General features: G+C 38.5%; 1 protein-coding gene across 4 annotated transcripts in view; it reads right to left on the bottom strand.

Moving 5' to 3' along the window:
• The window catches only part of SLIT2 (slit guidance ligand 2), a 360390-nt gene that overhangs the window by 44484 nt on the left and 293600 nt on the right, over positions 1–22306 (bottom strand). For all 4 annotated transcript variants that reach the window (XM_056130354.1, XM_056130351.1, XM_056130352.1 and 1 more), the window contains 7 exons: positions 21502–21573; positions 20916–20987; positions 19231–19302; positions 16735–16898; positions 3811–3935; positions 3585–3682; positions 1079–1218 (listed from right to left, as the gene is read on the bottom strand). In XM_056130354.1, coding sequence (XP_055986329.1) covers positions 1079–1218; positions 3585–3682; positions 3811–3935; positions 16735–16898; positions 19231–19302; positions 20916–20987; positions 21502–21573 — 743 coding nt within the window. The remainder of the gene's footprint in view (positions 1–1078; positions 1219–3584; positions 3683–3810; positions 3936–16734; positions 16899–19230; positions 19303–20915; positions 20988–21501; positions 21574–22306) is intronic.

Here is a 22306-nt window from a genome sequence, read left to right as displayed (position 1 = left end):
TTTTATTGGAAAGGCAGTATGATATTGCTCTATAGGCATAAGAGGATTCACTGGTATAAATAAATAGTACCATAGAGAACTTCAGGGGTTACTCTAAACTCTATCATTTTCCCGACCAAAAGGAGTTCTATGAAAACTTACATTTTAGTACTTCTCTAACCTCTATCTAAGAAAGGTAATTGTGATACCTTGAAAATGATGAATTTTCATCTTTCATCTTCTTAAATATTAACCTCAGTCATTTACATGCTTTGTAAAATCTTGGTTACCTAAACTAAGTATTAAGATCTGTGAAAATATAATAGAAAATACCTAAAAAAATAGTAATAGAGCGACAGAATCTAGTTCTTCATTTCTCTCCTTATAAATAACATGTTTAACATTCTCCTGTTACTCATAAAAATTTAAAAATTAGTGGTCTATTAGTGACAAAATGTTCTTTAACAATGCATCTTCTTACTCACAGTCACAAATAAAAACCAATCCAAACATGTATATGAATTAACAGGTAGGTAATAAACTTGATCCTGACTTTATTGGTTTACTGGGAAAAAGTCGACCAGTTTGAATAGTCTTATGAGATTTTCATCTCAAAATACAAAACACCAGTGAATAAAGGGTAATAGTCTGCTCAGATTATCCACAGTGTCCATTAGTTTTTGATTATATTTTATTTGAAAGTCATGATTTACTATAAGAAGACACTCACAAAGTAACGAAAACAATCAAGTAGGTTGCCCCAATGCTTAATAACTTTTTATACCTATAAAGAAATAAAAATTTAAAATTTAAAATTTGGTTATTTTCATGCCAAATTCAGTCAATTTAGGGACACATGTCTAAGGATAGAAGAGCGATACTAAATGTTAGATGACAGCACTCATACTAAGCTTGATTGGTTTTCTGTGTGGTTGACTGGATTGTCTTTAGTTCTGCTTCGTAATTGATATCCCATCACACTTCCAAATACCTGCTCATGACCACATGATACAGTTCACTAAACACACAGAGCATAGTGTCAATGATGCTATTAAACACACAGATCTATTAACCACAGCATTTATTAAATAATTCTTACCTGTATACTCAGGTGGACAAAGGCATGTGTAGTTATTAATTCCATCAACGCATGTAGAGTTATTCTCACAATCATTGTCTTCACAGTCATCAACATTCACTTCACAATTTTCTCCTTCAAATCCATCAGCGCAAATACACCTACACACCAAGGAAAGAAAAGGCAAGAACAACTCATTGCCTTTTACAACCATGGGGCAAAATAGTGGAAAATAGACTAAATAAATTCATCAATGGTTGAAGTTTTTGACTACCAGAAATTAATTATTAAAATCCTCTAAACTGCATCTGTGGGGTTGGAGACAGAGTGTAGCAGGTAAGACACTTGCTTTGCACACAGCTGAGCTGGGTTCCATCCCAGATGCCCCATATAGTCCCCTAGGCCTTCCAGGAGTGATCCTCTAGCACAGAACCAGGAATAAATGCTAAGAATCAGGTGTTTCCCACCAAAGTAAAACAAAATGCATTTGTAATCATGAACTTAAGGCACCATCCTCTATAGTAGAGGCTATTTGAAAAAGTAAATTTGTATTGGCTGTCCGTGGTCCTAAAAATCAGTTAATTAAAATTGGCTCATGGTCTCATAAGTCAATACTTGAATATAATTTCAGATAAGAAAATGCAAGCCAAGTCTATTCCATAGCCCTGCACGTTTGTGTTCACATATGGCAACAGGAATGAAACTCAGTTCATCATGCCTGGTAGGCATGACTTTGCTACTGAGTCAGATTCACAGCCTGAGCCCTAGGTAACTAAGTCTGACAGCATTCTCATAAAATGATCCATGTTTCTTTGTTCGTAGGTGGTATTTCATTATGTGAGAGAGATTTAAAATACTGTAACATTTACTATTCTAAGTGTAATTTCTTGATGTGGCAAATAAAACTATCAAATTTAATCTTCTTTGAAATTATAAATCTAAATGTTCCTTTAAAAGAGTCAACAAATACAATTTTTTTTTATTATTAGTGAAACACCATGAGGTACAGTTGTAGATTTACAAATTTTTGTGCTTGGATCTCGGTCATACCACGATCAAATACCCATCCCTCCACCAGTGCCCATTTTCCACCACCAGGATAATATCCCTCTCCCCCATCCCCCCATCCCCCCCTGCCACTGTGGCAGGGCATTCCCTTTTGTTCTCTCTCTCCTTTTGGGTGTTGTGATCAGCAAAAGAGGCATTGAGTGGCGAACATGTTCAGTCCAGTCTACTTTCAACCTGCATCTCCCCTCCTGGGAGGATCCTCCAAACACCCTCCATTCAACAAATACAATTTTTTCTTGGTATAAAAATTATATACTTATTCTAGATAAGCGTCAAGATAATCTTTGATTAAAAAGAAAGAATTTCAGAACAGCAAGGAGAAGTGAAATATATCATAAAAGTGATGTTTCTATGAAATATATCATATATTTCTATGAAATATATCATAAAAGTGATGTTTCTATGAAATTTTAGTAAATAGAGTTAACATTTTTATATGGAATTATTCATGTTATTGCAAGAACTCTATTTCATAATTCATGAAGTGCAACTGAAGTTGTTGTACTATATGATTAAATAACTCCAGATTAAAAATGCTCACAGAATGTTTGTCTACTCATATTGTGGCTTGCAAATGAATCATTAATTTTCTGTTTCAGTGGGACCTACATATTATCATTACACACTGTCATTAAGGCAATACACAAAACAGATGAATATACAACTTGCGATGGGGGACCGGTTGGCTATTAATTAGCAGAACAGAGCCACCACTTTGTCTTAACCTAATCTGACTTGATTAATTATAATGTATGCCTGAGCATGACTATACACTTCTTGATCATACAGCATCTTGGGCTCATGATACTGTAATATCTTCATTTGTTTACAATATGCAGTATCTCCAGGAGGGACCATTATGTATTGCCTTTCTGAATACATTTCGGGCATCTTTTTAATTTTTTCAATTGGAGTAATACCAATTCACAAGACTACACCGTAAATGTAAAGAATGTATCACTTGTCATCCCCTTGCTCATTGATTTGCTTGAGTGGGAACCAGTAACTGTTTACATTCTTTACAATTACTGTAAAGAATGTAAAATGATGAATTTTTTTTACAATATAGTTTTATGTTTTCTCTTTTTACCAAAAACCTTATACAATTTCACCCCTCTCTAAATGTTTTCTATTTCTAAATGTGTATTACTACATGACACTCATACTTCATGCCACCCATCATTCATTTACAAAGTCCATGCTGGACCCTGAACCATGCTACAGCTGGTAGGGTAAACAGAGTGCCTTGAAGATGGCTGATCCCGGTTCAATCCCTGGCACCCCTTGTGATCCCGCTGAGCCCTGCCAGGAGTAATATCTAAGTGCAGAGCTAGTAGTAACCTCTGAACATTGCTGGGTGTGGCCCCAAACCACCACCCAATAACAAGGTAACAGAAAATTCATGTTTGCATAGTCATGCTTTAATCTGTTAGAGATAAATCACAGATGAAAGACGTACCAGAATCCATCTTTTTCTCCTTCTTTTAAGTGGCATGTTCCTCCATGTTTGCACGGATTACTAATGCATGCGTGGATGGGGACATCACAGTTCCGCCCCTACAGAAGGAATGGCAGAGTCCACTGTGAATAAAATATTTTCAGCATGTGGGGAACACACAGGAAGGAAGGCCCACCCCGTCGAGCTGTGTGTCCCGACTCCGGTTCCCACGACAGAGGTGACTTACTTTGAAGCCGTAAGGACAGGTACAGCGATAGAAGTCCACAGGATCATTGTTACAGGTGCCGTCATTTCTACACGGATTTGATAAGCAGGGATTACATTTAGCTAGAATATTGACATCCACCGGACCTGAAAATTAATGGAAAGCTATGTAAAGCCAACGTTTTCTATTTTTGATTCATGAAAACTGCTTCCATGCTTGAAGATAACCGAAAATTTTGTATAGAAATATAATTAATCACAAATCTAGAGGGTTTGATCTGCCAGAAAAACTCAGAAACCCATATTATTGTATTATATGCAAGGGATTAACTCATTAGGAGCTACCCTAAGACTCTTATGCCAGTGTGGGGCAGTATCTGTGGTATAAGTGGTCAGTATCTGATTTTAGTTACACTGATATCACTGGACTAATCTTTTCATAAGCCAAACTGGCTTATGTGGATTTCTTCTATTACTAGGGTTTCCTCAGTCAGATGCAATAAAAATGCATGCCATTATTCCCAGATAATGGTGTGTGTGTGTGTGTGTGTGTGTGTGTGTGTGTGCGTGTGTGTGTGTGTTGAGAAATGATTTGGCAAGTTTTATGAAAAAAGGAAAAATTCATCCTTGCAATTAACAGCACAACATGCCTCTTCCTCATAACATCAGTTTTGCAGTATTATTTACACACAGTAGATACAAACAAATCAAATATGTAATGTCCATTCTTCTCCTTCATATTCTATTGCTTCAGTTTGCAATCACTTCAGTACTAGACGTGATGGGTAAAGTCTCTATGTTTTCCTCTTTGAGAGGAAAGAGACTGTGGAAAACATCTCACTTTGGCAGGCTTTTGAGGAATATATTTTAAAGTCTCATGACCTACAAGACCTTAGATTAACTGTCAATTTAACTGTTGTTATTTTCTTTTGGTTGCACACATTTGTTCTATTACCGGTCAATAGTGGGACATTTGCTGTCTTCCTTAAAATTATATTCACTGATGCAATCTTTTTTTGCAGTTTGTAGAACTTCACTAGACTGCCTTAAGCTTTTGTGTTATGATGGCATGCGTTACTGATGACATCTTTATACAGTGCAAATATCTTATAGAGTACAACTTTCTAATGTAAGTTTAAAGAAAAATATTTTATCATGACACTAGCGATGCTTCCAGTTCTAATCAATCACTCATATGGATAATCAGTGATGTTTCCAATTACATGTTCCAAAACACACTAATTCCTAGCAAACTTTGTTGAGTCAATAGTATTTCATGACCCCTCCTCATACCACTGCTCTAACCTATTAAGGTTTCTCCACCAAAAGGGGGTGTGCTCTCTGCTCATATAAAGTACCTTGATTTGAGTTCATGCTTATGTATTGTTATTAAGAGAAAGTCTCATACAAAAGTGATTTGGCATTTCAAGTCTAGATATGTTGATACCCTGAGAAATATCTGTATAATCTATGAATGGTTTTGGAATAAAATCCGAAATAGTGTCCTTATTTAGTTCAGTTTAGTTTTTCTATTTACATCCCCAATCTGCAGTTGTTGTACATAGAGATCCCTGTCACTATCACTGTCACTGTCACTGTCCTCCTGTTGTTCATTGATTTGCTCGAGCGGGCCCAATAACGTCTCCATTGTGACACTTGTTACTGTGTTTGGCATATCGAATATGTCACGGTAGCTTGCCAGGCTTTGCCGTGCGGGCGAGATACTCTCGGTAGCTACTTAAAAAATTTTTGTTTTGAAATAAAAGGCAGTTCTGAGGATAATCATATTAATGGGCTTTTGCTTCTCATAATCCCTCTGTCACCAGGCATACGTTCTGCTAGTGAACCCCTTGATTTTGCTTGGTAGCACTGTAGCACTGTCCTCCCATTGTTCAGCGATTTGCTCAAGTGGGCACCAGTAACATCTTCATTGTGAGATTTGTTGTTACTATTTTTGGCATATCGATTATGCCACAGGTAGCTTGCCAGGCTCTCCAGGAGGGACGGAGGAATAGAACCCGGGTCGGCTGTGTGCAAGGCAAGCGTCCTACCAACTGTGCTTTTGCTTGGTACCCAGAATAATAGAATAGTCCCTTTATGTCAGTCTATAGCTCAGATTAATGCTTTAATACTGAAGAGAGCTGCAAGGTTATTCAGTTCCTCATCTCCTGCCCAGCTGATTTCCCCATTAAATACAAAAATAAAGTTAGTCAACACATTCAAGAAATGAATGGTGCCAGGTAATGAAAGCAGTTAGTTAAAGCCCACAATAAATGGCTTTGTGTTTGCTGAAGTTATCCTACAATCAGCAATGGAAAAGAAGCTCTGGCAAGGGGCCTTTAGCTTGGCTGTAAGAGAAATTTACTGAGGAACAAAGGCACAGGATGACAGAGCAATTCTGCAAGGGCTGTAAATATACATGTGGCCACTTCCCAAGACCTGGAGGAAATTGTTTTTGGTCGCTTTCAGTGTTATAACCCTTGCAGGACGGAGGTCCTTAGCATAGGCCTTCACCCTGCAGCATGTGGCGTATTATTTTCAAAAACAAAATTCAAGTTAATTAGGTGAGGAGCTAAGAGATTGTAGTAGCGAGAAAATGGCTATATTTTGAAAAACTTTCCAGTTTATAGGTAACAGAATTGTCACCTCTAGAATTTCAAGTGCTCAATTAATGCTAGGGGAAGGTGTCCCCAGAACACACTGAGAATCTGAAGTCCTTAGACCTAAGTTACCCTGATTTTTCTGGAACAAGGAACACAATGGCAGACCTTTCAATGCATTACTTTAATTAAGCATTACACGAACTGACAAAGAGTGATGAGCATTGTATATAATTCAACATAGATCTTTCTTAGACTTCTGGAAGAAGGAAGGGAAATGGGGAAAAACGTAAATGATTTATTTACAAAGATAAATTTTTAGCACAGGCAAAGGCAAATCAAATGTTACCATTTACTTTGTACTACAAATCTCTTGGATACTGTTCAAATTTGATTAAACTACAAAGGCTATAATTATCAAAACCAAGGGGAACGGAAGTGGGCACCAAGACATAATTATCCATTGAATATTTACACCCGGAGTTAATGATTGTGTGTTTTTAAGGTTTGCAAGTTGAATTTTAAAGTTTGGCACCAACACCAAAGTTGTAGCTCAACATTTAGGGGAGGTTTTCTTTGTTCTTAGATTGCTGGTAGGTGAGAAAGTATAGCTTGCCTGCTGATACCACTTTGCTGACCTACTAGCTTTCCTCCTAAAGACTCGCTTCTTTGAGAAATGTCACACTATTGCCAACAATATTATCCTCCATGAAATGTGTGTCATCGAGGAGAAAGGAAATCCACAGGGACAGAGATGTTTACTAATGTCGCTGAAACTGAGGGAGGCCAACCTATCTAACCCCAATTGATTTAATCTTGACTTAAAAGAACCTTATAGCATTAAGCTATATGGATTGGAGGTGTGTCTAGCTTAATAATTCAGAGGGAAAATGAACAGAAAGTTTGGTTAACAATTTGTCTTTGTCAGGTACTTTAATCTTTAATGGAAGAACTGCCGGACCTCAAATCCATTAAAGCTTGTAGGCAGACTTGCTTACTTGACTCAAATCACTAGCTATTCACCTGACACCAATATACCACCCACTGAGGATTGTGCCTCACTCTGATTTATTACTAAAAGCTCCAGACCAAAAAAACGCCAACCCTATCAGAGAATCTACCTTCATTCTGGCGTTCCTTGGAATCAAGAGCCATATAAAAATTTTCCAGCACTCACTGACCTTATAAAAATTTAGAGGCACATCAAAACCAACTCAGAAGAACTATGAGGGGTAGTTGATTTTTTTAATTTAAAATTCAAGAGTTGATGCTCCATCTGGTATTACACGAGCGTATTTCTTAAGCACCAATATCAAAAGCTTATTTTAATAACATTCCATCCATAAGTCACTGATTTATAAAATATTTAGTAAGAATAGATTTCATGCCAGGTATGAGGATAACTCTGGGTACTTAAAAGTCAAGTGAACTGTACAAGTTTATGGAAAAACTTAAAGCTCAAAAATAGTGATGCATCAGCTAGAGAACAGAATTACAGGAGGAAGGAGATAAAGAGAAAGCCTGTGTTGGAATATATGTTCTAAGCTCCTGCAAGTCTTCAAGGAACAATTCACAAAGTGACTGTAAATATAAACCTGATGTCCAGAAGAAAAGCCATAGCCAAACACGAGAAGCCATAGATTGAAGTCAATTGAGAATTGAACAGGGCTTTAGTTAAGAAAGACTACCATGTAGGTTAATATTACAGACTAAAAGGTGTCAGACAAAGGAATGGAGAAAATGAAAAGCATCTGTAATGAAAAGAGAATGACAACAGAAAATGAGCCATTAGTGTTGGCAAGACAGAGGTGGTTGTATCTTTACAGGTTCAATGGAAAGTGTGGATGTGGTTGAGGATTAGGGAGGGATCCTGTACATTAGGGTCACATCAGTGATGAAAAAAATAAGTCTTGTTTTTTTAGCCTTGGAATCACCTGGGTCAGTAATTGGAGATATACATGGGTGACTTAGGCCAGTAAGTAAATTTCTTGAGTAGTTAAATGGAATGGAGGAGTGACATTTTATGGAATGATTGGGCCAGAAGGACTATGGGATGCACAATAATTGAACAAGAGAAAAATTAATTGTTAGTTGGACCTTCTGCTTGCTCTCCACCATCCCGGGTGAGGCTTGCCTCCTGGTGGTATTGCTGGGACTATTCTGAACTGGAGGCCCACACGACACCTCCTGAAGCAACAGATCTACTCAACTAATTATACTCTGGTCCTAGTTACTCTTCCTGACATTCTGTGGGGATGGGTAGAGATGATAAAGAACAAGCTCTAGCTTAATTTCTCAGCATCTTCCAGGTGGTCTAAGAACAGAGTCAATGCCTGCAGAGGAAGGACACTAGAAAGTCAACGGGGAAAACATGCAGAACTCCATCAACCTCAGTGAGCGAAAACATTAGCATTCAAGGCATAAACAACACCAGCAATTCCTGACAATGTCTTTAGTGGCACAATAATCGAGGATGTTTAATGAGTTCAAAGAAATGATAGCACATGTAGTCAGCAAAGCACAAGAGTGAAATGAAAAATTTCTACTGTCAGAAATGACAGAAATAAAGAACATGGCAGATGATATAAAAGTCAATAGGAGCTGTGAACAGCAGAATAACAGAATAACAGAAGCAGAAGATTGAGGAGCTCCAAGACGAGAAGAAGGAAACTGCTAAGAAATAGCAGAAAGTGAAAAATAGTTCAAGAGAAACAATATATGAATCATTGGGGTTCCTGAAGAACAGGAAGGCAAATGTGATGAAGTACCAATGGTTAAATAAATCATGGATAAGAACTTTCCAGAGTTGAGGATTACAGGATGCTGAGATCCAAGAGGCCTGAAGAGTCCCCATGAAAATAGAACTAATCAGGAAAACTCCAAGGCATATTATGCTCAAAATGACAAAATACGTAGATAGACACAGAATATCGAAAGCAGCAAGACCCAAAAAAGAACTTACATACAAAAAAAAGCCCATAAGAGTTACAGTGGATCTATCAAATGAGACTCTATGGGCCAGAAAAATATGGAAGGATATAGTACAAAAACTCAGTGGAATGAACAACTCAGCAAGACTACTCTATCCATCTAGAATATCATGCAGATTTGAAGGAACTCTATAGAGCTTCATGGACAGGCAACAGCTTAGAGAATTCATATTTTTGAAAGAAGAACTAAAAGAGTTCCTTTAAAGGAGGAGAGAAAGCCCCCATCGATTGCATTGAGTATGGCACCCAATGATGGTGCTCGTGGATATCCTCGACTAGATTAAGAAACACTCAAAGCCTTTAGTGGTTATTCATGACAAATTGGCTTTCATGGATTTATTTTTTGATCATTTTATTTGTCATTCTTTTCATTTTTTGGGGGGGACCAAGTAATATGAAATAAATCTGTTATATTCTTGCCTAGGAGAAAGGCTGTAGGGCATGACAGGGAACCTGGAGATATTGATGGAGGGAAAGGGACATTGGTGGTGGGATTGTTGTTAAGACACTGTATATCTGAAACAACTCTATTATGAACAACTTTGAAAAATTACAGTGTCTTAATAAAAAATAAATAAAAATGAAAAACTAATTGTTAGTTATCAGCATCTACTAAAATACATGTCTGCAAAACTTTGCTTTAATTTCTTAATAGTGCAAAGAGAAGTAGCCCTCGTTTGTCTTTTTTTTTTTTTTTTTTTTTGCTTTTTGGGTCACACCCGGCAATGCACAGGGGTTACTACTGGCTCTGCACTCAGGAATTACTCCTGGAAGTGTGCGAGAAACCATATGGGATGCTGGGAATTGAACCTGGGTCGGCCGTGTGCAAGGCAAACACCCTACCAGCTGTGCCAGGGTACGATTCTCAGCATCCCATATGGTCCCCTGAGAACCGCCAGGAGTAATTCCTGAGTGCAAAGCCAGGAGTAACCTCTGAGCATCACCGGGTGTGACCCAGAAAGCAAAAAAAAAAAAAAAGATTTCATGTTTGTCAAGAAATTATACCCACCATCATGCCTCTCTGCCAAAGGAAGCTGTTAATCTTGCAAGGGTAAGACAATGATAGTATTAGAATGTTATTGCTAGGATGGGAAGTCTCCCATGAGGAATTTGACAAGCTTGATGATTCTAAGACCAACATGTGATAGAATATTGCTCATCTTGTAATCCCTTGACCAAGGAAGCAAAGCCATACCAGTAAATCCCTCTCTCCTGTTAGTGGTGCTCACGCTGACTGGACATTTAACATCTGGACCTCTTCTTTGGTATTCTAGTATTTACTCTACTGGAAAAAGTGCTACATTTTCAGATCTCATAATTTTCAATGGCCTAAAGCACTGGATGGGTTTAAGTGGGCAACTCCAAAAAAGTCTCTCATATGGATGTCTATTATTGTAATCTTAGGTGTATTTTACCACCAAACTTTCATATTGTATTGGGAGTTGTCTACTTAAATTTATCTGTTAGTAGAATATAAGCCCCATGAGGACATAATTTCATCTATGTTCTGTTTATTGTTGTATTCTCATTCTTAGCCTAAACTTATGAATCAAAGAAGAGACATGTCCTTCTTTTTCCATAGACTTTTAAATGTTGATGAATGCCGGTCAATCAGAAACAATTTTAGTTATCTCTGTTGCTAAATCTTTCTGAATTAAGAGCAATAAAAATTTAAAAGAAATCAACATTCGTAATGACCACTTGGATCAGTGAAAGACTGCTTTATCGCAGACTGCTTGATCATTCTAACTTCACCTGACATTTAGAAGATGAGGACAGGATATTTGGGTTAAAAAGCCAAGGCATAACCATCTGCTTCCTACTCAAGAAAGCACTTATCTGAATAATAGTTATTCTCCTGTCACCTATTTGAGTCACTTCCTTAATTTCTAGTATATCGCATACTAAATTTATGCGATTATCTGCTCAAGAAAATGCTCTCAAATACATAGGACAAAAACTGTATTGAAAGAACTAATTAATCAAAATAATAAGAGCCTTTCCTACCCGAGAAAATATTTAAACTATCTTTAAAAATAGCTATGTAAACATGTCTCCAAATAAGAATATTTATCTTTCTCTCTAATTTGAAGTTACATATTTACAAACCTTAATATCTGGATTACATCTTTACATGATTTTCATGAATAAAATAAAACACATTAAAGTGGCATAACTATGAGGAAAGTTTAATTAAAACATAAAAACTCAGGGGATAAAATATTTAAATTCGTTTACTGCTTTCAAGCTCGGAAAGCATGTAAACATAAAAACACATTTTAGTACTCAGTACATTTCCTACGGTGAATGATTTTAATTAATAGATCAGGACACACTTCCTCCTACATGTTTGTTTCTTATAAGCAAACATGTCCAGTGAAGCATAGGAGGGTCAACATTTTCACATTTTAAGTATGCTTCCTCAACGGTAAAGTGGTGGTCTTATTTATAATAATTTGCTTTGAATTTTTTTTGTTAAAAATTCTAAAGCAACTAGTAGAAGAATGTTCTGGAGTTGGAGTTCAAAAGCTGGCTCCTTTAGCTATCAACAAAGTGACTTTGAGCAAATCATTTAATTTTCCTAAACAATCTATCCCCACTTAAAATATGGAAAACAATAGTACCGACTATAGAACAATATAGGAAAAGAGATAACAATAGACAAAAATGGCAAAATTCTCACAAACTTCAAACTTTTCAATTCATATTGTTATAAACATGATCAACAATAGTAGTAGTATTATAATAGGAACAGTAGTGAAAGCAATAGCAGTAGTATTGGAGATCCAGAATCAATGACCATAGATCTTGTATAGGTTAAGCTTAATTAAGAAATAGAAGAAATTCACAATAGTGCAACACCATTGAGATAAATGGAGAGGGTCAGCATTCCAATACTTGTCTTCACTTTAAAATTATGTTCTAGCACACAGACACAAAAACTGAGTTCATCCTAAATGCATCCATCAATGCAAATACACTCTGTTTGTTGAGTTTCTATCGTCTCTCCTGCTTGCCAAGTGGCCCAGACTCATGTTGGTTTCTCTTTCCCAGTGTCAAGTCTAACTTAAAATAGATGTCATCTGTTGATTTGATAATGTAGAGAGTATTGAAGTGAACTGCCATGGTCGAACTGAGACACCTAAGGTCTTCCATCATCTGTCAACAAAGTCTCCATGCAGATGTTTCTTGGGGACCCTGGACTCCAGAAGAGGGTGAACTCCTCCACCCTCCAGAGCAGCTCCATGCCCCCAAGTCAACTTGCCCACAGGACAGTCCTCATACTTGTTTGCTTACCCCAACAGCTGGCTTAGCTGTGCTTGTACCATTAAGTCTTTTCTATGCACCTTCTTACTACATGACTCTTCCTTGGGGTCCTTGGATCCATAGGCACGCTCCAGAAAAGTGGCCATTCATCATATACGATTATTTAGATTTACACTAAAATAAAACTAAAAGAAAAATTCCACTGCCCCAGTTCAAATGGCCATATTTTAATTCTGCTCAGTGCAGGCCTGGAGCATTCCTGTAGGAAGGTCTACCCAGTATATTTTCCCTCCAGTCTATTTCCATTCATACCACATGAAATAACAAGTTCTGAGAGCCAATAGACTGAAAAAGGCTAAGTGAATGGGTTAAATCTTAAGTTAAGCAGATACTCAAGGATGCATGGATGCCTGGAACTTTTGAGAACAATTAATATATAACATAAATTCTGTTGCTCAATGCAATGCAATATAAGTATGTCAATTTCTTCAAATGTGGGTTTCATAAAATTGAGTTTTCAAGAAAAAATATCCCTAAACATCTCCAGCATCAAATTTTCAGAAATGCAAACAAGTCTTAGCATTTTGCAGAACAGAGTATGAGTATTCCTGGGCATAGTGAAGTAGCAGTTGGCAGTTATTTTGACTACTCATAGAATCTCTCTAAAACTAGTGTGAGCAATAATGTGCCTTCAGGGATGTTTCTTTGCCATGTTCTCCTCCATCTGTCTTCTAACAAACATCCTTATGCTGCAAAGGGATCATGTATTTGTGTTCCTGATATTTACCTGAATCCTGGCTCCTAAGAAACATCTAGTCCCACCAGAAACCAATCTGAAATACTGGCGACTGTAGACTCTTGCAGTATGTGTGCACTGCCTATAAAACCCTACTTTTATTTTTAATAAAATATCAACATATTGATGATTATAATGTACCAACCAATCACATGCAAAACACTAATGATGTCAACTCAACTATAAAAAAAGCCTGAAGCACTTACAGATTTTTGGTGGCAGGAATTTTAAAGAAATTCAAAACTAGCTATGATATTTAGATTCCACCAAGCACATTTCAAAGAATTATAGAAGAGCTATGTTGTAAAACTGTCAATATTTATAATGTGCTGCAAATGGCATCTTTGGCAAACTCTAAAGCTATACAAAAAGCATTAAATACCAACTTAAAAATGTTTGAAGGGAATACAGTTCTGGAAAATTCATTCTTTGATCCTAATTCATAGTGTTCCACTTCATCTTTTTTACTCCTTTTTAAAAAAAACATTCACTACCTTGGGTATTTGCTGTCCAGAAGGCAGTATGTTTAATTTATATTCAGCCAAGCAGTATTTTTTCCCCTATACTTTTTTGGTTTTTTGAGGAGTAACTGACACACTTATTTGTAGACATTTAAAGTCTATGACTTTAGATGGGTTGAGTTTCTCTCCCCACCCCGAGCAGAGCCTCGGCAGCTGAAGACCTCCAGGTCCAGCCACAGCCATGCTTAAGACCATTCTCCACATGTTTGGATGAACCTCATGCATGAAGGAACTGGCAGAGAAACCCAGGTGTGTGAGACCCGGGGTGTAGATCTCCAAGCCTGCTTGGATTGGGACTGGGGCCTCCTCCACCCAGATCCCCCATCTTCCAGGTGTTAGACCCACCAACTGCCCCCGGCGCTGTGTAATCCCATCAATAGCCAAGACCCAGAGATTATAAAACCCTGATCCTGGAAGAGAACAATGCAGAGTCTTCTGCCTCCGCGCCTGGTTGTCCTCACTGGGGTCCCTTGGAGGAGGGTGGGTTGAGTTTTCCTCCCCACCCCGAGCAGACCCCCGGCAGCTGAAGACCTCCGGTTCCAGCCACAGCCATGCTTAAGACCAGTCTCCACACGTTTGAACGAGCCACAGGCATGAAGGAACCGGCCGAGGAACCCAGGTGTGCAGGATCCAGGGCGTAGATTTCCAAGCCTGCTTGGATTGGGACAAGGATCTCCTCCACCAAGATCCCCCATCTTCCAGGCGTTACACCCACCAACTGCCCCCGGTGCCGGCATGTGTAATCCTACCAACGGCCAAGACCCAGAGTCTATTAAACCCTGCTCCCGGAAGTGTGTGGCCGCACGACATCTTATCATCTAGTTCTTACTCTGGAGAACCTGACAGGCTACCAAAAGTATCCTGCCCACACGGCAGAGTCTGACAAACTCCCCGTGGCATATTCAATGTGCCAAAAACCAGTAACAATGATGGGTCTCATACTCCTGACCCTGAAAGAGCCTCAAATGTGGCACTTTTTAAAATCTCAGGGCTAGGATGAAGGAGACGTTACTGGGGCCTGCTCGAGGCAATCGATGACCAATAGGATGACAGTGATACAGTGAAAAGTGTATGACATGATGATTTTACCTGCAGGTAAATTGTAGAACTGGTTACTAAGGTTAGGATGATTAATATATCATCCTGCTGAGTGTGTGCTCACATGCACATGTGTGCACCTGCACACTGAGGACGTTACAGGTAAACTCAATACCCAGTGATTCGCAAGCAAGCATCTCATTGATTATGGCGGCCAGGCTGCACATCAGAGCCTTAGAGCTCATCCTTCTTTGAAGGGACAGTTTGTATGCTTTGAACCACGTCTGCTTTTTATCCTTTCATGGTATGGGCTGGAGCGATAGCAAGCAAATCGACGAACAATGGGAGGACAGTGACAGTGTGGTACCAACACTTTATTCTGTTTTCTTTTCCAGTGCCACATGTAACAGTTCATTTAATCTCAGCAGAGCACTTCACCATCTCAACTTACATGAGAAAATGGAGACAGGGACTGGTTAAATTCTGAAAATCACTATTGGAAAGGGCAGCGAGGTTTGAGCCCAGGCTTGGCCTTGCTACTGAAATTCAATGCACAATTGTTTTGATTTTGATAGGATTTTCCTATCTAGAAGCCAAATGAAACTTATCTTTCAACACTACAAATCTTTGGCAAGTGAAACCACGTGGAAAGTTTGTCCATCCTACACAATTGCCAGGATTTCATGATACATATAAAATGGGTTGGATAAACATTTTATGACTATAGACTTAGCATTTTGAGGCATTTTCCTTTCCCATTTAATAGTTTTGAGGAAATCTATTGAATATAACAAAGGGTAAAATTACTGATTCCTCTAAAAAACCTGCAAATTACAAAGAGTAGTGACCTTGTTCTATCGCATTTTTGTAAGAAAATCTAACTATTTGAATAGAAAAAGTGAGAAATATTTCAAAGACAGGGAGTTTAACTGGGGTTATCTTGAGGCATTATGATTACTGAGTAACTTCCTATTCTTCCAGAAATACCTTGCTGATTCTTTACATTTTCCTATTTAGATTTCTATGTTGAGAAAGGCTCTAGCAATAACATCAGATTAGATTAGTTCCCATAGTGCCGTTTAGAATTCACAAGTGGATGTGAGCATAGAAAAAGCACGTGCCCACACCAAATTAGGAAGAACACGGGAGCTGAAATGGAAGATTCTCTCATCATTCTGAGGGACTCAAAGCTCTTTCCCTAGTTCAGGATGTCATAGGGCCCTGAGTACCTTAAGATACAGATTCCCAGAAAGCAAAAGTAAAACATTTCCTATGTTACAGGCCATCAGTGGAATTTCCAGAAGTAGTATATACTTCACTTCTTCATACACTTCAGAAAAAAAACCTGTTTCTAATGGACTATTTTTTCCACTTGGTCTCCTCATGTCTTGTCTAAGCAGAAGCAGAAGCTGTGATTATTTATTGGAACTTCTCAGCAAGGCTTTTGAAATCGAGCAGTGAATTCCAAACCTTATTTTTTAATTTTTATTTATTTATTTTTTTTGGGGGGTCCCATCTGGTGATGCTCAGGGGTTACTCCTGCCTCATGCATTCAGGAATTACTCCTGGCTGTGCTCGGGGGACCATATGGAATGCTGGGAATCGAACCCGGATTGGCCACGTGCAAGGCAAACGTCTTACCTGCTGTGCTATTGCTCCAGCCCCCCAAACCTTATTTTTAAATGAACACAGCGGCGTTCGATTTGCAAAGGTAGAAAGGACTGAAATTCGTACCTTGGCAGGTGAACTTTTTGGAGGGAGTGGTGAGTAAGAGTTTATCCGCCATTTCTCCAGGCCCAGCACAGCGAGCGATTCCTGGTTCCTTATATTCTGACTTTACCCAGTCGGATAACCACTGCATGTTACAGTCACAGTAAAGAGGGTTGGCACCAATGGCTCTGGAAAACAACACCACAGAAGCAAACACACACACACAAACACACACATACAAACACACAAGTATGGAAGTGCTGTTATTTCCTAAGGGAACATAACCTTGAGTGCTGCCCAGTAGGAAATCCCTGGAGGTCTACTGACAGAAGATTAACATACACTGTGCATATCTTTCCCTTTGTGATGCTACTGACAAGAAGCATGGACTAGAGAATGGGACCAGGCTAAGCTTCTTCTAGGGAACTGCTGGTTAAGCCACTTTAAGTTTTTGATAATGACATTCAAGTGGTTGGATAAGGTAGGATAGAATGGCAGCCTCAGGGGCTAGTGGATATGGGTACACAGACTTAGATGGGAAAGGGTATGAGAAAATTTTTATTTTAAAACTGTGATTCTTACTCATATTAAGTAGTAGTATTGATGGAAAAGCACTCAAAATAACTAACAGTTGAAAGATATTGGGCAATTATTATATGCAGAAACTGCCCTAAACCATTTACATGGATTACCTCATTTTAAAATCCCAAATAGGATTTCCATGAGGTCAAGATAATCAACAACCCACTTTATAGGTAAAAAATGGGGCCACACAAGTGAACAAATGGGCTCATGAATATGCTAAATTTTTGGCACAGGTTGTAGATACAAAAAGCAGAATCTTACATATTCTGACACATCACCAAGTTCAGATGAGTAATGTTTATATGTGGACAATCTAAGCAAAATTAATAGTATTATTTTAATTAGGAGTCCCCCTAGATGTCAGCTGAATGATAATCACTGATACACTAATAATTTTCATACAAGCTCTAATTGCAACATGGAAAATGCTATGTTCACATATCAACACGGTATCTTCACATGTCAAAACCATACCTTCTGTCTAATTAAAGATCAACAAAATGATGTTTAAACCACTTGATGCCAGTTGTTAAGATCTTACTATGCCCCGAAGTGCATTGGCACAGTGAAAGGAGCAGAGATATTTATGATATTTTAGGGGGTAAAATGCAGACAAGTGAAATCCATGGCAGAAGAGGCCATGTGACCAGGAAGCGTCAAGCTGCCTCCGTGAGGGGGGGAGCGTGTGAGTGAATCACCAAAGGAAAGTTCCTCCTAACCCCCTCCCCCCGCCATCCTCACTGAGCACAACAGACCTCCTCAGCCTTTCTCTTTCCTCTTCTTGTTGTGCTACTTTTCCTGCCCTCTCGCCCCTTGCCCCCTCACTAGAGTCCTAGCCAAGGTGTGTCTCACCCAAAGGGTTTTCATGGAATTTTCCATGAAGTCTGATTTTGACTTTGACATGTGAACTGGGGATCAAACACGAGAAACTCCAAGTCTTACTTCCTGCAACCTAACATTGACGTAGATAAACCTACACTGATCACGGTCTCCGTATGGCAAATGCAGATGATGTGTAGTTTCTTATTGGCTCCTAAACTCTTGTCATCAACCCTTCTGTATTTTCTAAACTTGTATTTTCAGGGTTTGCCAAGCTTTGGGGGAAAAGGACAAAACCAGGAGATAACATGGCAGGGACTGGTGCCTGGAAATGCGGGAACCGAGGGACAGATTTAAGCAATGGCACAGAATTGCCACCAGATGGTGCCAAACTCAGCCTGACCTAGGAAGTCTTTGGCGTCTTCGGAACTTCCAGGTTTGCCATGGCCTTAACTTTATAGGTAAAAATAAACACAAGAAATGAACTCAACGGACATTCTGGACTCCTTTGATCACATACATTAACATTACTTTTTACTGTACTTCCAAGAACTATGGAGGAAAAACAGATCACTGTGAGAAAAAAATGCAAGGAAAAAGCAGTTCACTCAAGTATATGAAGGTTTCCCCCTATTATTTATTGATCTGTGGACCTTGTTCAGTATCTTTGCATGGTATCTTTGTCAATACTGAGTAATATTTTCTAAATGAGTAAATTCTGTTTGAGCAAATCAGGACAGGCTTCATGGAGGAGGCGATGCATGTACTCAGACAGTAGGATTTGGAGGACTGAATTGAATGTAAGTAGATCTTTTTAGGAATGCAAACCAGCATAACAAAGGGTCCAGCTAGGAAATGGGGGTAAGAGTCATGAAAAGACTTTTCTAGCAAAGGAAAGAGAATTCAGTTAATGAGGATGGAGGGCCAGAGAGACAAATTAAGGTTATTTTGTAAAATGTGATGTACTTAAGTTGGAAATATTTATATTTCTTTAAGAAGTGGAATCAAATCTAATCTTAGTTGACACAATAAAAAGGGTGGCACAGGACTGTGTTTCAAACCCACTTGCCAGGAAATGTTTGAGGCAAAGCCCAAATTCATAAGTAAGGTACTCACAGGTGTGATAATGCAGAAAGATCATTAAAAGCACCTTCGGGCACAGCAGAAATATCATTTCCATGTAAAGAACTAAAAGCAAAAAAAAGCAAACTCAAATTTCCTATATTTCAGAATGTTCAGAAAAGAATTCCATTCATGCATTAGAATTCCCTTTAAGTTAAAGCATTTTGACTCAGGACCGTCACAATCTCATTTCAACAAATATTATTGGCATAATAGGGTAACAGTTTGGAAAATAAAGTTAGTCACACCCTCACATCATTTGCATTCAGTAATTTTGAGACTGAAGGGTTAAACGTTGAAATAAAAGTAAAAATACATTGGAATAAAATATAGAAAGTGTCCTTCTTATAAATACATGGCGAGGGAAACTTTCAAAAGCAATCCATAACACTTGAAAGCCATAATGGAAAACAATGATGAACTTTGGACAACATGACCTTTTCCTATAATATAAAGGATTACATATCAGGAACAGAACCCAAATGCTTCAAACATGTGTAAAATACATAAGTAAGATACATAATTGCTTCCTACCATAGCCTACAAACCCAAAGTAGTATATGGAGGAAGATTTGTTTTATAAGGCCAAACCACGTGGCTACAGAAAAAGAAAAATACCACAAGCAGGCCATTAGCGTGAGAAGCACAAATACCCAGCACATAACGTAAATATACTTAATGGCTCTAGTCACTAGGAATACAATTTAAGACAGAAAGAGAAAATAATATTCCACCTGTCATATTACAAAAATGAAAGGGCAAGGACATTCGATATTTGCAATAGTGTTTTGGATCAGGTACTTTATATTAAGCAATAAATGAGAAAATAACTTTGTAAATTGACAACATGCTGCTTGGGGAACAATATGAGCGTTTTCTCTGGCATGCTCCCAAAGTCCTGGATGCAGATTTCCCCTAGAAATCATCTCCAAGATGCTGACATTCGGGCACCTAGATGAAGATGTGGCTGTTTACTGGCACACTGGAGAGACTAATGAAAATGTGAAATTAAGTCAAACGAGACCCTAAAGATAAGATAAGGATGATTGAATAAGTTGTAGCTGCGTCATCCTATGGAGTCCGCTGTACTCAATCAGCGATTGAAGAATATTTCGGGTGCCATGGAAATTGTCTACATGAATTGTTGAATAAAAAAGCACATAAGGCAAAGAAAGCAAATAAGGCAGAACAAGGATAAATCCTCTTGGTAGATTTTACAAATTCCAAAGTCTGTGGGCATGCATCTAACAATATATAAAACCAAGTGCATAGAAAAGAGGGAAGAGAAAATAGTTTTACATGCTTATTCTGGGGGAGGAAGTCGGGACTGAGGATTAAGTACAATTTAGCGTAAAAATGTGTTCCTATATTATGTAACTTTGAAGGAAGCTAAAAATTTCAATTTATTTCATCATTATTTCAATCAATATAGAATATATATCTTTATAAATGCGTTATCTAATAGCTAAAGCAAAAATAATTATATAGGACAAAAAAAATCCGGTGTCCAAACTGAAGTAATGACACAGGAAGACAGGGACTTTCATGCTTCTACGCTGTTTCTAGTAGACATTTCTGAAAATACCCAGGAAGCGACAAGGCAGTTGCATCAATAAAATGACAACCCAAAGCTCAGCTCCCTTAGAAAGGAGGCATTTTGTTGAACAAAGGGTGCTTACAGTAATCGAAGAGATTTCAATCCATCGAAGGTTCGTGAAGGAATACATCTCAAACGGTTGTAACTAAGAATTCTGAAAGCACAGAGAAGCCAGTTTGTTTCACTCAGGAATCTCAAAATAGACCAATGTCAATTCTTAAATAAGGCAGATTAGAGAAAGGTCTTAGAACATCTTAAAAGACGGAGAATACTGATGCACAATCTCTCTCTCTAATCTCCATGCTGCTTTATGCCTCTAGCTACATTCTGTGTGTGTCACAGTGCTAATAAAACACATTTTTATTGTTGATGCTTTAAATAACTCCTTGGCCTCCAACATGGCTTTCCCAGGAAGTCACTCTAAGGCTGTCCCCCCAACCCACTCACAAATATGAATGCTTCCTCTTTCATAGGTTTTGAATAGTACCCAGCACCTTTTGTATTATCTGTATTTGTTTGCAAATAAAAGCTTGATCTGCCTCTATCTCCAAAGAGATCCAACGAGAGCCCTGTGATCCAAGAGTTGTGTTTTCTGGAAGGACTAGCACCTAAGAATGCATTTTCTCTGTTGCATGAATAAGGACTTAGATCCAAGCATTCACACTCACAAGGTAAGGAGCTGAGACATGTTACTGAAGCTCTGATTCGAGAGGGTGCTTATTCGGTTGTTACTCAAGTCTCTGAAAAAGAAGGAAGGGAGGCTCTTGGTGAGTTTTAGAAAGAAGACTCTTCACCCGACATCGCTAACACTGGGGAACCTAGGGGTCACCTGTAATGTCACTCAGAAATATTCACAATTTCCAGCTGAACCGATCTTCTTCCCTGACACAAAGAGTCACTGAGATACACATACATGAAAGAGTCGCAGAATAAGGGCAAGAGAGAGAATATGACACGAGCCCTATATAAATCAAACCCTGATTCAGGTTTTGTTTCCTGGAACCACACATGGTCCTCCAAGCATCCCCGGGAATGATCCCTGAGCACTGCACAGTGTGTCTGATAACCCCTCTTAATCACCCCGTCACACCTGTTTAATTACACTTACTATGTTCTCATCATAAACAATGTTTAAAACAATGATTCAAATTCATAAATAATGATTAAAATCTACCTTTGACAAAGCGATAGCTACACAATAGATCCTTAGTAAATTTCTTTTTTCTTTTTTAATTTTTTGGTTTTAGAGCCACACCTGAACGTGCTCAGGGCTGACTCCTAGCTCTGAGCTCAGGAATCATTCTTGCTGGGTCCAGAGAACCATCCGGGATGCCAAAAATTAAGCCTGAGTCAGCCAAGCGCCCTACCCGTTGTCTGTCTCTCTAACCTCTAATGTCTTTTTCGTGGAGAAGTAAATGGGATGTGTTTTTTTTTTGGGGTGGGGCAAGGGGATGGGAAGTGCACTCAGCGGTG

Source organism: Sorex fumeus, unplaced genomic scaffold (assembly GCF_029834395.1).
Source record: "Sorex fumeus unplaced genomic scaffold, SorFum_2.1 ptg000077l, whole genome shotgun sequence".
In the NCBI taxonomy this organism is placed as follows: domain Eukaryota; kingdom Metazoa; phylum Chordata; class Mammalia; order Eulipotyphla; family Soricidae; genus Sorex; species Sorex fumeus.
The sequence above is the reverse complement of the archived record's forward strand: the minus strand, read 5'-3'. Positions and strand labels throughout refer to the sequence as shown.